Below are 13,779 nucleotides of genomic sequence, written 5' to 3' on the forward strand. Positions count from 1 at the left end.
GTTGTTTAATCTTATTTTTAGTTATTGCTGTAATGCGAGAAAAAAAAACTTTAATTTCATCGTATTATGATTGTATCTTACGAACATTTCAATGATAAATGTGAATGTATGACATACCAACATCGTGTCTGCGGATTTTCTCGGAGTATCCCGTTTCCTCTCACTTTTCATTCCACCAATTCTTTCATCATCAATCATTTGCTTTAATCACCGTCTCCCTTAACCAAAAGGGAGGTTCACTTCATATGTATGACACAAAAACAATCCAAGGAATGATAAAGCGGAAAAAATAAAAATACGATTAGAAAACTCAAGCTTACGACGTTTGTTCAACTCAAATGAAAATTCGCAATAGCAGTATATAGCAAGGTAATAATAATAATAATAATAATAATAATAATAATAATAATAATAATAATAATAATAATAATAATAATAATAATAATAATAATAATAATAAGAAGAAGAAGAAGAAGAAGAAGAAGAAACAGAAAACCGTGTTTACTGGCAAATCTGCACTAAAATCATACCATATATGGTCTACTAGCATGTCGGCATTTTAATAAATTGATTCATTGAACGAGTTCCTAATGCAGCAATAACTCAACTTTACACACGAAAATAACTAAACACGTAACGAAAACAAACGTCAATGAATGGCATTTATTCCTATTTTTAATTTGAAGGACCTATTTAATCATTCTGTCAAATGCTGAGTAACTGTTAAAAATCTCTATGTCAGTTGTTAGTTGATACAAATTGAGTATTCCGAATAATAATAATAATAATAATAATAATAATAATTCTGGATAATTGATAACCTAGGGTGGCAAATGTGGAACAAAAACTTCTAAATACACTGTTTCTAATAGTTAGTGATTAAAGAGAGAATTTACTGAAGCCTCGCTAAATCCATGCACGTATATACCAATAACATCTGTGTATTACGTGTAGGTACTTAACATAATTAGGCTATTTTCCACATTTGCCCGACATATAAAAACTTTCGTAAGTGGCTGAAATATGCATCTATAAATTTGAGATATATTTACAGGAGCAAAATGTTGTGTTAATGAGTTTATTAGAAGTGTAGACAATTCTTATGAAACATCCCTCATAAATTCTTTTGTTTAATGGCTGTCATAAATTTTATGAAATGTATTAATATGACATCACATACATATGATTTTTAGAAGACATAGGTTAAAGTAAGTTGAAAACAGTTATCTCCACCGTTATATAGAAACCCTGTTTCAATTAAACTTACCTTTGGCATTATTTTCGTTGATGTTTTCTTTTTGTATAGATTTCTGTGTGTCTTCTTCTTCCTTGGCTTCGTTACTTGTACTGCTAACAGCATTTGACGACACTTCTTTTGTTGGTGAATTGGTATTGTAACCTGGTTTCACTTTTGTACTTACAGACTTTAGTTTCACTAAATTAACGTTACACTGAGGTAATTTGAAGCTTCGTGCATTAGGAATATTTGTAGATGAAGTGGTTTTGAATTTGGAAGAAGTCAGTATTTTATTCGCAGTCAATGTGGGTGGTTTCAGAATTTCTTTGGAGGCTTTAAGTTTAGGAGCATCTTTTATATCGTCTTCGCTGGCAAGGAAAGATTTCTCTATTTCGGTAACTTTCTCGAGTATCGGCGGTGAAAGCTCTTTTTGCTGCTGGTTGTCCTTATTTTTGTTGTTTGGCGGCCGGCCTATTTTCCCTCTTCCAGTTACTGTAATCTTACGTTTGCGAGGTCTCCCAGGTCCTCGTTTCACAGGACAGGCTTCATCCTTTTCTTTCTTTGGTTGTAACTTTGAAAGCTCTCGTTGTTTTTCCCTGTACTTTCTCTGCAACTCAGCAAGGCGCATTCGCATGTCCAATTCCATAGCGTCCATGAGGTCAGGGTTATTAAATCCAGGTGGTGTCTTATAACCGCTTCCACTCTGATGGTATTGAGACACTTTACTTGCAATGAAAGCCTTAATTTCTTTCTCTGATTTTGGACTCTTATAATTTCGGTTGATATCTTTGACATTACTACTGTCGGCACTTGACTTAGATGAACTGTCAGATTCTATACTGTCATGCGTACGTGACGAACAAGGCAACGGTGAATTGAGATCAACAGATTCAGAGGGCGAACCAGGGGCAGTTGCTATTTCTTCCAGAAATCTCTGTTCAGCTAATGCACAGAGGAGACCCAAGCCTCCTAGCGTACTTGTACTTGGTTCCTCTGGAGTTTCTTGTTTACTCGATAATGGACTGTCTACATTTCCCTCAGCACAATTATCCTGCGGTGTTTCGGCACTAATGTCGGGTAATGCACGATCAATAACTGGCGGAGATTCTGAACACTCTTGACTGCTGTTCGTATTTGTATCTTGGTCAATGTCTCTGCAAGGACTGCGATCACTCTCCACGTTGTTGGTTGGAATGTTTCTTTCAAGGTGAGGCATGTCATCCTGATGACTTTCAAATTGTTCTATACTGTTCGAAAGCAACTCTAAGCCACTTAAGTCTACCAAGTCTTCCTTGACATCGGAAATCTTCTCACAGCCTTCAGTTTGATTGTTACCCTCTTTCCCACAACAAACTTCTACTTCCATCCCACATTTCACTTTAGAACTACAGTTATCTTCAGGAGCTTTCACGGTTACAGGATCTGTCACTGCACTGCTATTTAGTACTACATCCGTAGAACTGGATGTGCATGATTCCAATGTTTCATCTTCACTCACTGGTGGAGTCTCTGTCTGATTACTGGCGTCTTGAACTTGTACTTCGGATTCAACACACTCTCTTCCTGTACCTCCTAATTTGGAATCTGGCAATTCGCTGCCGCTGTTGGAGTCAGTTGCTTCATGGACTCCATCTTCGGATTCTGACTGGCTGGTGACTTCAGGTGGAGGAGTTAATGAGTCGGCAGGATTAACAGGTGAGGTTCCCTATAAACAGAATTATATATCATCACTCCCTATAATATACAGGCAATACAACAATAAAAAGTCCACAAAATATTTATTTCCTGCTTTTGTTAGCACTATTAGCAAATATTACCTGTTCATAAATAGTATGAATTTAAAACAGAAGCAACTTCAATATAGATATATACGTACACTGACACAACCTATTTGGCTTGATTATATTAGTAAAAGATAAATGTGGGTTGTGAAACAAGCGCCATGCGTTACTAGTTTAAAAGAAAGATTTAAGGGAAAACTGAAATGCAGGCCAATGCAAGTATCTATAGCAATGTTTTCAGTGGCGGAGTCAAGGGAGGGCCTGGGGGGCAGGCCCCTTTGCTCTAATTATTGGCACCCCTAGTGCCCCCCACACATACACAGACTGATTCTGCTGGAGATGTCAGGAGTTTGTGGGACTGGTCCACAGATATTCCATTCAGTAAGTTCTGTCAGTGAATACCTCTTTTATCACAGATTTATATCTGTTCGTCAAAATATGCATTTCTGAGAAAATTACATTGTAGGAATTAAGCAAAACACTAAATCAGTGGTGACATGAATTTTCAACAGGACATACTAATTAATACCTCTCCTTCAAATCTAATCTCAAAACTAACACTATTAATTTAGCATCGATACAGTATAGTAGTGTTAAGTTACTTCAACTACATTTGAATTTATTTTAAGGCTTTGAAACATCCGAGGCTCAGAGTATAGAAATGAGGGAAATGAGTCAATAGGGCCGAAAAATTACCATAGTGATACTGAGGAAGAATCTTGGTAAACTTCTCAGTCGAAATATTTACCATGAGGGATGGATCATACCATCTGCCGAATCTTAAGCTAATGCTCTCCGCTGAGCCTTGGCCATTCGTTGTGAGTATGAAATGTTTGTGTATTTGAATTCACTCTAAAGAAAGAAAAACCTAGTGAAGGTAAACAAAAGAAAGAGAAAGGCCACGTATACTTCTTTTGCTGTAAGAAGTTCCCATTGAAATGTCTGTTCTGACGCTGTTTGATATTAGAAAAAGGAAAACATTTCCTTTTTTTTTGCTTCAAAGAGGGTTCACTTCATCATTTTAATGAAATAAAGGCAAATTCATTACTCAGTTTTAAAGCTCAAGGGTAAAAATAACCAAAAATAATTGAACTACAGCCACATCAAAACAAGAGGCTGCAACCGGGGCGCCATCAAACTAATCTGTGTGTCTATTGGTGTAGATGTAGATGAAGGGAGTGCTACTCGCAAAATTTGCCCTAGGCATCAAATATTTAGTTTCGTCATTGATTAGGCTACCATATTTTCAGAGTGAAATCGGGACATTTTTCTGAAATATTAAGAATAGGGCCTACATGATAATTATTGGCAATTTACTTTAAATGAAACTTAAACTTCAAGAGCAAGCTTTAAAATTTAAAGTGGGCTGGTACGGCAAATCAATGTCGTGTTATAGTTCAGTTCCTGTTTCTTTGCGACGTTTGTCTCTTAAGAACATTTGTCCTTGTCCATCACTTTTTACTTTATTATTATTATTAATAAAGTTTATAACCAAACAACTATTTATATTATTATGCGGTATTAAACCAAATCTGGAACCTGTGGTATTTATTTACTTCCATCATTCCATTCGGCAAATTAGTAATCTGTACAAGAGGGAATGTTTTCGCGCTGGTAAAATTTGAGATGACTGCTGTCATGCTATAACTTTGAGCTTCGCCTTATCTCAAGTAGATACAGACATATCGGAAGGTTTCATTCTAGTAGATGCACTAGTTCAAACGCTGTCGAAGATAAGGTCTGGAGAATATGACTCTCACCGAACAACATTCTAACAAATTTATCAAGAATGTTTGGAGATATGCAAAGAAAATGGTCTTGAAATTCCAGAGCCGGAAACAGATAGATTATAGGGGTTTCTCGTGCAAACGAACTAGACATTCGCTATCGAAATATCACAAATTCATTTTGGATGAATCTCTTCGTTCATTGGAGGCAGAAAACGAATGTTCTAAAGATAATATACTGACATTTTTCTGCCTACTATTGATAAGGCAATCACTGAGATGGAAAACTGCTGTGGATCATGTGGTGAAATTATTAGATCAATCACCACTCTACATCGAAAAGGTGAAAACTTTATAATTACAACATTGTGAAGCAACGGCGCCGACTTTCAAAAATTTATGTGGATGCATATCAGTGGTGGGACGTGTTATATGTTTTCAGGGCAGTTTCGATATTTTTTGATTGATTTATCTTTTCTGAACATTGTCATAAAAGGCTGTGCTCGATTATATTCACAATATAGTTATTATTATTGTTATTGTGGGGATTGCCTTTGACTAGGTCAGAGACAGGCAAAGAAGACGGAAAGATATTGCTTGGTTGCCTTTTCAGACACATTTGAAACAAAAAATTGTGTTTTAGAGATTAGAAATTTTAACTTGCATCCCAATGTTTTAATTGCTTATTATTTTTTGATAATGCCAAGTGAGAAATATTTATTTTATATTGTTCCTATCAAACTAAAAATTTTGTGGGTGCGGCGCACCCACAAGATTATTTGTATGCGTGCTGGAGTCCCGGAGCACCCACGTAGTCGGCGCCCATGTTGTGAAGTTTATGGCCCAGCATTATGAAAGTGATCTGGAAATATTCGAATGTGAACTCAAAATCCTCCCAAAGATAATTAAGTTGTATGAAGACGAAAGAAAACCAAAGTTGATTTCTTGATGAATTTCATTGATCTTTTTTTGGCTACAAAAACGCACTCCTAGGAACTTATAAGCTAGATGTCATCTCTGTGACTATACCAGTTTCTAGTGCTACATGTGAAAGGTCATCCTCATGTTTGAAAAGATTAGACATATACGCAATTCAATGATTGATAGGTTAAAAAACTTAGGATTATTTTATATTAAAGAAAATTGCTAAATCGTTAGATCTTGAAGAAGTTGTTGATAAGTTTGCTGCTACCAACAAGAATAGAAAAAATATCTCAAGTAGAGGCATGAAATCAATTGTGTTAATATATCCTAGTTGTTTGAGGTAGTAAATTCTTACATTTTCACTGTAAAAGAGTAAAATTATGAACAAAGATGAAAACGTTCACCTTGAACACGCACACACAATATACGAGTGTATATAATGTGAATAAAATTTTCTTCGGCCCTTCATTGCCCTTCCCCCCTGAAAAAAATCTAGCTATGCTACTGAATATTTTGCTCAGTAAAATCCCTTTTCCTTCCTCTTCTCTTTAAAAAGTGTTTCGTTACTTGATGAAGCTATTTTTTCACATTGTAGCTAGCAATGCTCATAAAGATTTTTTAATGATCTATCCGAAGAAAGACAAATTCTCCATTCGATAGAGAATTCTTGTCTGTATACTTGCGATACGTTCATTCTCTCGTTTATAATAATTTCATGATTAAAAAAAAAAAAAAAAAAAAAATCTAATAACTAATACCATGTTCTAAATTTAACAGAATATCTGCTAGCTACTAGAAGTTTTAATAGTGAAATATCTAAATACAAATGTTCTGAAACAACGTGTTACTTACTTACAAATCAGCTGTTGTGTATGCACTGGTACACTTTCTAAAAGATAGGGAAAATTCGCATCTTTTAGATATGAGAATTATATAGTTTATACATTTTTTTTTTTTTTTTTTTTTTATCACTTCTCTCTTCATGATGGTGTTAACGTGAGATGCAGGGGCATGCATTACGTAAATTTCAACACACTCACACACACATATTTCTTCTTCTTGTTCACCTCAACCATAGGTTGGTGGGCAACATGGAAATTTTAAAACTTTTCTCTCGCTTGAGAGAGCTGTTTTATATTTTGATAAGGCCTCTTCTTCGTAACTGCATCTAGATATTCTATCCTTGGTCTTCCTTTTCCTGGTTTTCCTTCTGCCTTTCCCTCTATCAGCACAATGATCCAATCGGAGTGTCGAATAAGGTGGCCAAGCATGCTGTTTCTTCTTTTTCCTATTATCTTCATGATCTGTCGTTCTTCATTTGCTTCCTTTAATACGTGTTCATTCCTTTTCCTTTCGGTCCATGACATGCGCAGCATTCTGCGCCAACACCACATTTCAAATGCTTCCAGCTTGGATATTCCAGCTTTTCTCAATGTCTACGTCTCTGATCCGTACAGCGTCACGCTCCATACCAATGTCTTAATAAATCGTTTACGAACGTCCAGCGACACATTTCTTGATGTTAGTAGTCCTCTTTTCCTATTGAATGCTTGTTTAGCCTGTGCTATTCTGGAACTTACGTCTTTTTCACTTCTTCCGTCCAAAGATATTAGACTTCCTAAATAGGGAGACGCTCTAACGTCTTCGATTTTCTCTCCATCTAGCCATACGTTTGCCCCTTCCTGTCCTGCTCTTGTGCACTTTATTACTTTCGTTTTCTTCTTGTTTACCTTCATTTTGCATATTTTTTTCCAGCTGGTCGTTCAAGTTTGAAAGTGCTTCCTACATGTCCTCATCGTTCTCCGCTTTCAATGCTATGTCATCAGTAAACCTTATTGTGCTGAAAACCTGACCATTTACTTTTACGCCTTTCTCGTTTTTATCCTAGAATTCTTTCATAGCCTCTTCTATATAGACGTTGAACAGGAGAGGTGAAAGTCCGCATCCTTGCCTCATTCCTTTACTTATTCTTGCTTCTTTGTGATCTGTTCCTATAACAGCTGTCTGGTTCCTATAAAGTTGGTATATTATTCTTCTGTCTCTCTAATCTACTTTCAGATTCTTCAACGCTTTGAACATGATATTTCAATCTGCGTTGTCAAAAACTTTCTCTATATCTACAAATGCTATCACAATTGGTTTGTTTATTCTGATGTGTTGTTCCATGATCAACCGTAGACTCAGTATTGCTTCCCTTGTTCCTCTTTTCCTCCTGAATCCAAACTGGTTCTTTGATAACCGTTCTTCGATCTTCCCCTCTATTCGTTGTGCGATCATTTTGCACAGTATTTTTGATGCTTGGGAAAGCAAACTTAATGTTCCGTGTTCTTCGCACTTCCGTGCGCCTTTCCTCTTCGGGATAGATATCAATATGCTTTTCTCGAAGTCTCTTGGTATTTTTCCCGAGATGTACATTTCATTAATAAGATTAAATAGTTTCTTCTTTGTCGTTATTCCGAGATTCTTAATCACTTCCTTTGATATTTGATCTATTCCTGGGGCTTTACTATGTTGCGTTTTCTCCAAAGCATTGTCAAATTCGCACTGTAAAATTGATGGTTCTAATTCATTTTCATCCACGTCTTTTTCTTCTCTATCTCTTCTTCGTTTACTCTGTCTCCTTTGTAGACTTCTTCAATGTATTCCTTCCATCTTCTTGTTATCTGCTCCTCTTCTATTAGCGTTGTTGCGTCCTTGTCTATGATAATGTCTGTGCGTTTCTTTTTCTCACCGAACTGTTTTTTAACCTTTCTATATGCCGTTTCTGTATTGCCTTTGACTATATTTTCCTCAATTTCTTTGCATAAATTTTCTATCAAATTTTCTCTGGCTTTCTTTACTTCTCTGTTGATAAGATTTCTGCACCTTCTGTATTCCTCTTCTCTGTTTGTTATCTTGAACTGTCTTCTTTGCTCCATCATTTCCAATATTTCTGCTGTTATCCAGGGTTTATATTGGGTTCTCGTTTCTCTTCCTATGTGCTCGTCGGCAGCTTTTGTAATCCCTATTTTCATGGCTTCCCATTTCGCGTCGATGTCATCCCCTGCTAAAGCTACTATAGACGTATCTTTGTCGTATTCGCAAATTCCCTTTTCATGTTTTCATCTCTTCTTAGCTTGTTTGTGTTCCATCTTTTGTTTGGTGCTACCACTCGTTAGCTCTTTAGTCGGAGTTCGCTCTTCATCAAAACTAAATTATGGTCTGAGTCAACGTCTGTTCCTGGGTAACTTTTACTGTTCTTTACTTGATTTCCAAATGCTTGTCGGACTAGTTTATAGTCTATTTAATATCTTTCTTTGTCTACTGGTCTTGTCCATGTGTATCATCTTCTTAGTGGTTGTTCGAAGAGAGTGTTCGTTAGAGTCAGATTATGGCTTTTGCAGAACTCAATTAATCGTGTACCTCTCGCATTCCTTTCGCCTAGGCCGAAATTCCCAGTTACATTCTCTTCTTTGCCTTCGCCGACAACTGCGTTCCAGTCACCCATGATGATTAAATTGTTTTGGTCTTCAACTTTCATCAATACCTCTATTTGCTCAAGGATTTCTTCTACTTCCTCATCCGTGTAGCTTGATGTAGGCATATATACTTGGATTATCGTCATATTTCTCGGTTCGGTTGCTATCTTCAACATTATTATTCTTTCATTGTATTTCCAACTGCCTAAGACTTTCTGTCTTATCTTCTTATTCAAGACAAAACCAACTCCTGCCGTACCGTTTGCAGCTCTTCAGTAAATCATTCTGAAGTCCCCACTCTACATGTCTCCTCCATCAGGCCATCTAACTTCGCTGATTCCCAAGATATCTATCTTCGTGCGTTCCATTTCTTTCTTCAGGTTTTCCAGTGTTCCACACTGTAACAGCGATCACACATTCCGGTTCCTATCCTGCAGGGGTTTCGTTTGATGACGACCGAGGAGGCCCTGCTTTGTTTCCCTCCACTGCCGAGGACGACCCTCTGTGAAACAGTAGTATCGTATTCCCAATATTTCATTCTCTTATTTCTCTTTCCATATTGCTTTCTAGGGACTGAGTAAAGTGGTGGTGTCCCAGGTCCTTCCATCTCGCAGTGAAACAGGACTCCTGTCCCTGCCTGTTTTTGTCCACATCTGAGCCTTGCCGATGTCAATCATCTTCAGCCTCAGTGTGGTAATGGTAGAGCTGCTGCCCACTACCATAATATCTCTCTTCGTCTGACTCCTACCCCTAAAGACCTGTCCGGCATGGGAAGCCCTCTGATAGCGAAGCTATCTCCGGCATAGCTCTTGGGATCATTAGAGTACGCAAGCCCCCCCCCCACCGCGGCAAGGTAGAGATATTGAGGGAGGGTCAACATATATAGTATATATATAAAAAAGATGAGAATGCTATAGAAACTTCAAATTTAGTAATCTTTAACTTGTGTTGTGTATTTATTAATCATCGGCGGTATTTCACCCTCTCCTAACACTTCCGGTATACTGAACATACGAGTAAATGTAGACTGAAAATAAAATCCATGCCAAAAGCGGAAAGTTCGGTTGAATGTCAAAATGTGGGCTATGTGCCTAACACTGCTCAGTTGAAATCGAGCTATCTACTATTTACTGTGGAAGTAGTTCAAATAATCGTCAGAAGAATGCGCGTGGGCCTACGTGTCATCAGTTCTGAAGTAAAATCTGCGCTTTTTACTCAACATTTTGGCATTTAGCACGGATTTTATAGTCAGTCTACAAATATTAATTGCCCTTGGTATTTGCACCATGAATAAATATATCCTGTGAGTAATGATGTTTTCTTAAGAAATAAATTTCACACCAAAACTATAGTTTAAGGCAATGAGTGATTCTTAAACACTCGGTCGAGTCACTTGCGAGTCCTAACACAGTTATTTAATGAACTGAGAAGTTCTAGTTTCGGATGAGGCATTTTTAAAAATTTATAATTGGAAGTATCTTGAATGAAGTTTTCCGAACAGGGAACTAAGAAAGATAAAGAAAATATATTTATTGTTTCTCTGACGCAGGATCTTTCTTACCTGTGACCGTCTTCCATTATCTGTTTGGACAGCAGCTGATGGCTGAGATGTCTGTTGTCCCAAGTGTACAACCCCCGGTGGTTCATAGAAATACTGCAAAGGCGCGGCTGCGGGTGCAGTAGCGGCCGCTGGAGTCGGGAAGACATACGGATATGCTGACTGAGGTGCCGTTGATAAGGGAATGCTATTCACTACATCAGTCTGAGTGCTGGGTGGAGCCAGATATTTCACTTTTCCCTCCTCCACCTGTATAGGGGTACTCTCTTCTACTTTGGTCACCGCATTCGTTTCTGCGTCCACCATCTCCTTCTTTTTCATGGGCTCTGGGACGATGGCTAACTGCTGTGCTGCCGGTTGTTGAGAGGGATGTTGTTGCTGCTGCTGTTGGAGCATGAGACGGTATTCTGTCTCTGTGTGATGCTGGAGGAATTGGATGTGCTGCTGCTGTTGAAGCATAAGCTGTTGGAGGTGCTGAGAGGCTGTATGAGAAGGAAGGGTGGGATAACTCGGCCACACTACAGCTGCTCTTTGAAGGTGATCTGGAAGCAAACCACAAATTATGCCACAATATGAAAGAGAGAAGCATAGTGTAAACACTACTACTAGGTTTCTAACGTTATATCCTCAACCTCAGTACAGTGTATGTCAAATGCACGAAAATGCTTTTTAATTCAAGTAGTATTGCATCACTGTTAGAAGTACTGTTATAAGAGAACCATAACAACAGTAGACAAAAACATCTGTTACAAAAAATATTGACAACAAACGACACACTTTTTAGCCAGAAAAATTCTCAATTTTCTCAAAAACTACGCACAAACATTTACGCTCATGTATCTCCTCATTTTGTTCACCTCAATGTGATCTATAAATTGGTATAGCCTTATCTTTATGCAATATAATAGTTAAACGAAAAGTTAAGCCTTACTTTCGGCTAGGACTATACTTCATTAACCATACTGTATACTGTCATAATAAAAACTTGAGGAGATTACACTGCAGTATCAGTTCAATCCTAATACGTGGCATGATTATCGCACAGCAACATTTCTTATTTACATTAATTAAAAAAAAAAAAAAAAAATTCTCTAGATCTCGAAATTTACTTACCTACTCCATTCATTATTCAGCTCGATGAGATCTATGGAATGATATGTTTCATCTTTAAACAATTTTTGTTTGTCTGTTTGTTAAATGCTAATAATATTGCGCGGGAGAAGCAGTATAAGTCAGAAATTGGCTAAAATGAGATAAGTCAAAATTGGAGATATATGTGTAATGCTCCATCTCCAGTTAACTTGGTATAAGTCAATTCTAAACGTAAGTAGAGGAAAGTGGGTGAATATCGCGCACTTAAGGTTTAATCGCGAATTACGCAGACATTTTGGGATGAAAATGACTAAGAACTCAGGAACACATAATCACATGATTTAACTTTAAACGTATGTATCAGCTATTATGTCAACTGTATTACATCATGAAAAAACAAGCGAGAAAGGGAGTGAGGCAAATGCGCGGTATTCACCACCGCCGTAGGGTAACAGCGCGCAGATAATTTTCTAACATTAAATAATCCAATGTAACATAGAAACCAAACATATGTTTATGTATTTAATAATCTACTACGTACTATAAACTTGAAATACTGAAAACAGATACAATAAACTTGAAATACTATACTTGAAATGAAATACTTGAAGTAAAACTTGAAATAGACTCTACGGCAAACATTAAGACAAACTATTGTTAAATCTACTTGCACAATGTTTCTTCTGTCCAGCTTTTGCGTTTGGTTTTCTACAAGTACTTTCTTGGCATCTGCAAAAATACGAGGGGAAGAAAATTTTAAGTATATCTTGTCCCCTAAAAAAACAATGAGGGAGAAAACCGCGCACTGATGGAATACATTGCGCGCCATTACCCCATATGCACCTTCACTCAGAAAAAAAAATAATTGAAAATAGAACATGCTAATATTGTCCTGTAGTTGTTTTATATTTTAAAGGAACATAGTATCTTACGTACATTAGCAACATAATTTCGTTCTTCTTCAAAACACATTCAACACACAACGTTTTAATATCTCTGCTCAAATTATAAGCACCTTCCCACTTTGTCTTTCAACATGAACTGCGCAGTTATTATGGCGCGCACAGCCAATTGTTTCATTCCTTGTTCGCTACCTATCACTTGCTATTACAAATTTCATGCTCTGAGATATCATAGAGAAACTTTGATGCGCAGTATTACCCTCCTGCGTGGTATTCACCCACTTTTCTCTATAAGTAATTGATACTTATGCTTGGTAAAATAAAAAGTAGCCACCTGAAAAACTTTTTTTTTTTTTTTTTTGACTTATGCTGTTTCTCCGGCGCAGTCTAAATATACATTTAGTATAGTACCAAAAAAAGAAAAAAAAAATCAAATTTAATTCTCAATATAATCGGAAGCTCTTATTGAATCAAGCAAGTTGAGGATTTTGATCTGTCGATGGCTTAACAGAAAGGTTAATGAATCACAAATAAGAGCAGCTGACTCTAGGCTTACCTATATTTGTGGCTGGAATGAGAAGTAAATGTCCCGTCATGGGATCACGAACTAACTGGTAACCTACGGGCAATGGATGATGATTTGGGTCTGCAGGACCTAATTGTACAGGTACAGGTGCTGCAGAGAAACAAATACAAACTATTACTAACACGAATATATGCAAATTTACAATATTAGAGCATACTATAATGTTCGAGGAAAATGACCATTGACCAATCACAATAAAAGTGAAAAGTGTACAGTTAAAATGAGCGCACAAAAATCGAAATGCAATACTACCCTATGTAACTTATGAGTGAAACCTACCATTGGTTCCACTCCAAAGTAGCCAACTTATACAGGTGGCCAACTTAGAGAAAATAATTTATTTTTAAAACAAAAACTATTATAGTGCTATTATAAGCACTTTTAATGCATCTACTAAGTATTATTCATACATTAATTTATATGTTATAAATGATACATGGCAAAATTAATTCTGTAGTATAGATACTATGAAATACTTAGATATCTAAGTTCATTTCACACCCTATGTTAATGC

The 13,779-nt window shown here is 36.8% G+C and overlaps 1 protein-coding gene across 5 annotated transcripts in view; it reads right to left on the reverse strand.

Annotated features, from left to right (window-relative positions):
* wge (BAH domain and coiled-coil containing protein winged eye) overlaps nucleotides 1-13,779 on the reverse strand; it is a 253,125-nt gene that overhangs the window by 25,431 nt on the left and 213,915 nt on the right. For all 5 annotated transcript variants that reach the window (XM_081731404.1, XM_081731406.1, XM_081731407.1 and 2 more), the window contains 3 exons: nucleotides 13,236-13,355; nucleotides 10,689-11,227; nucleotides 1,268-2,942 (listed from right to left, as the gene is read on the reverse strand). In XM_081731404.1, coding sequence (XP_081587530.1) covers nucleotides 1,268-2,942; nucleotides 10,689-11,227; nucleotides 13,236-13,355 — 2,334 coding nt within the window. The remainder of the gene's footprint in view (nucleotides 1-1,267; nucleotides 2,943-10,688; nucleotides 11,228-13,235; nucleotides 13,356-13,779) is intronic.

This window comes from Thermobia domestica, chromosome 11 (genome assembly GCF_964235325.1).
Source record: "Thermobia domestica chromosome 11, izTheDome1.hap1.1, whole genome shotgun sequence".
Taxonomy (NCBI): domain Eukaryota; kingdom Metazoa; phylum Arthropoda; class Insecta; order Zygentoma; family Lepismatidae; genus Thermobia; species Thermobia domestica.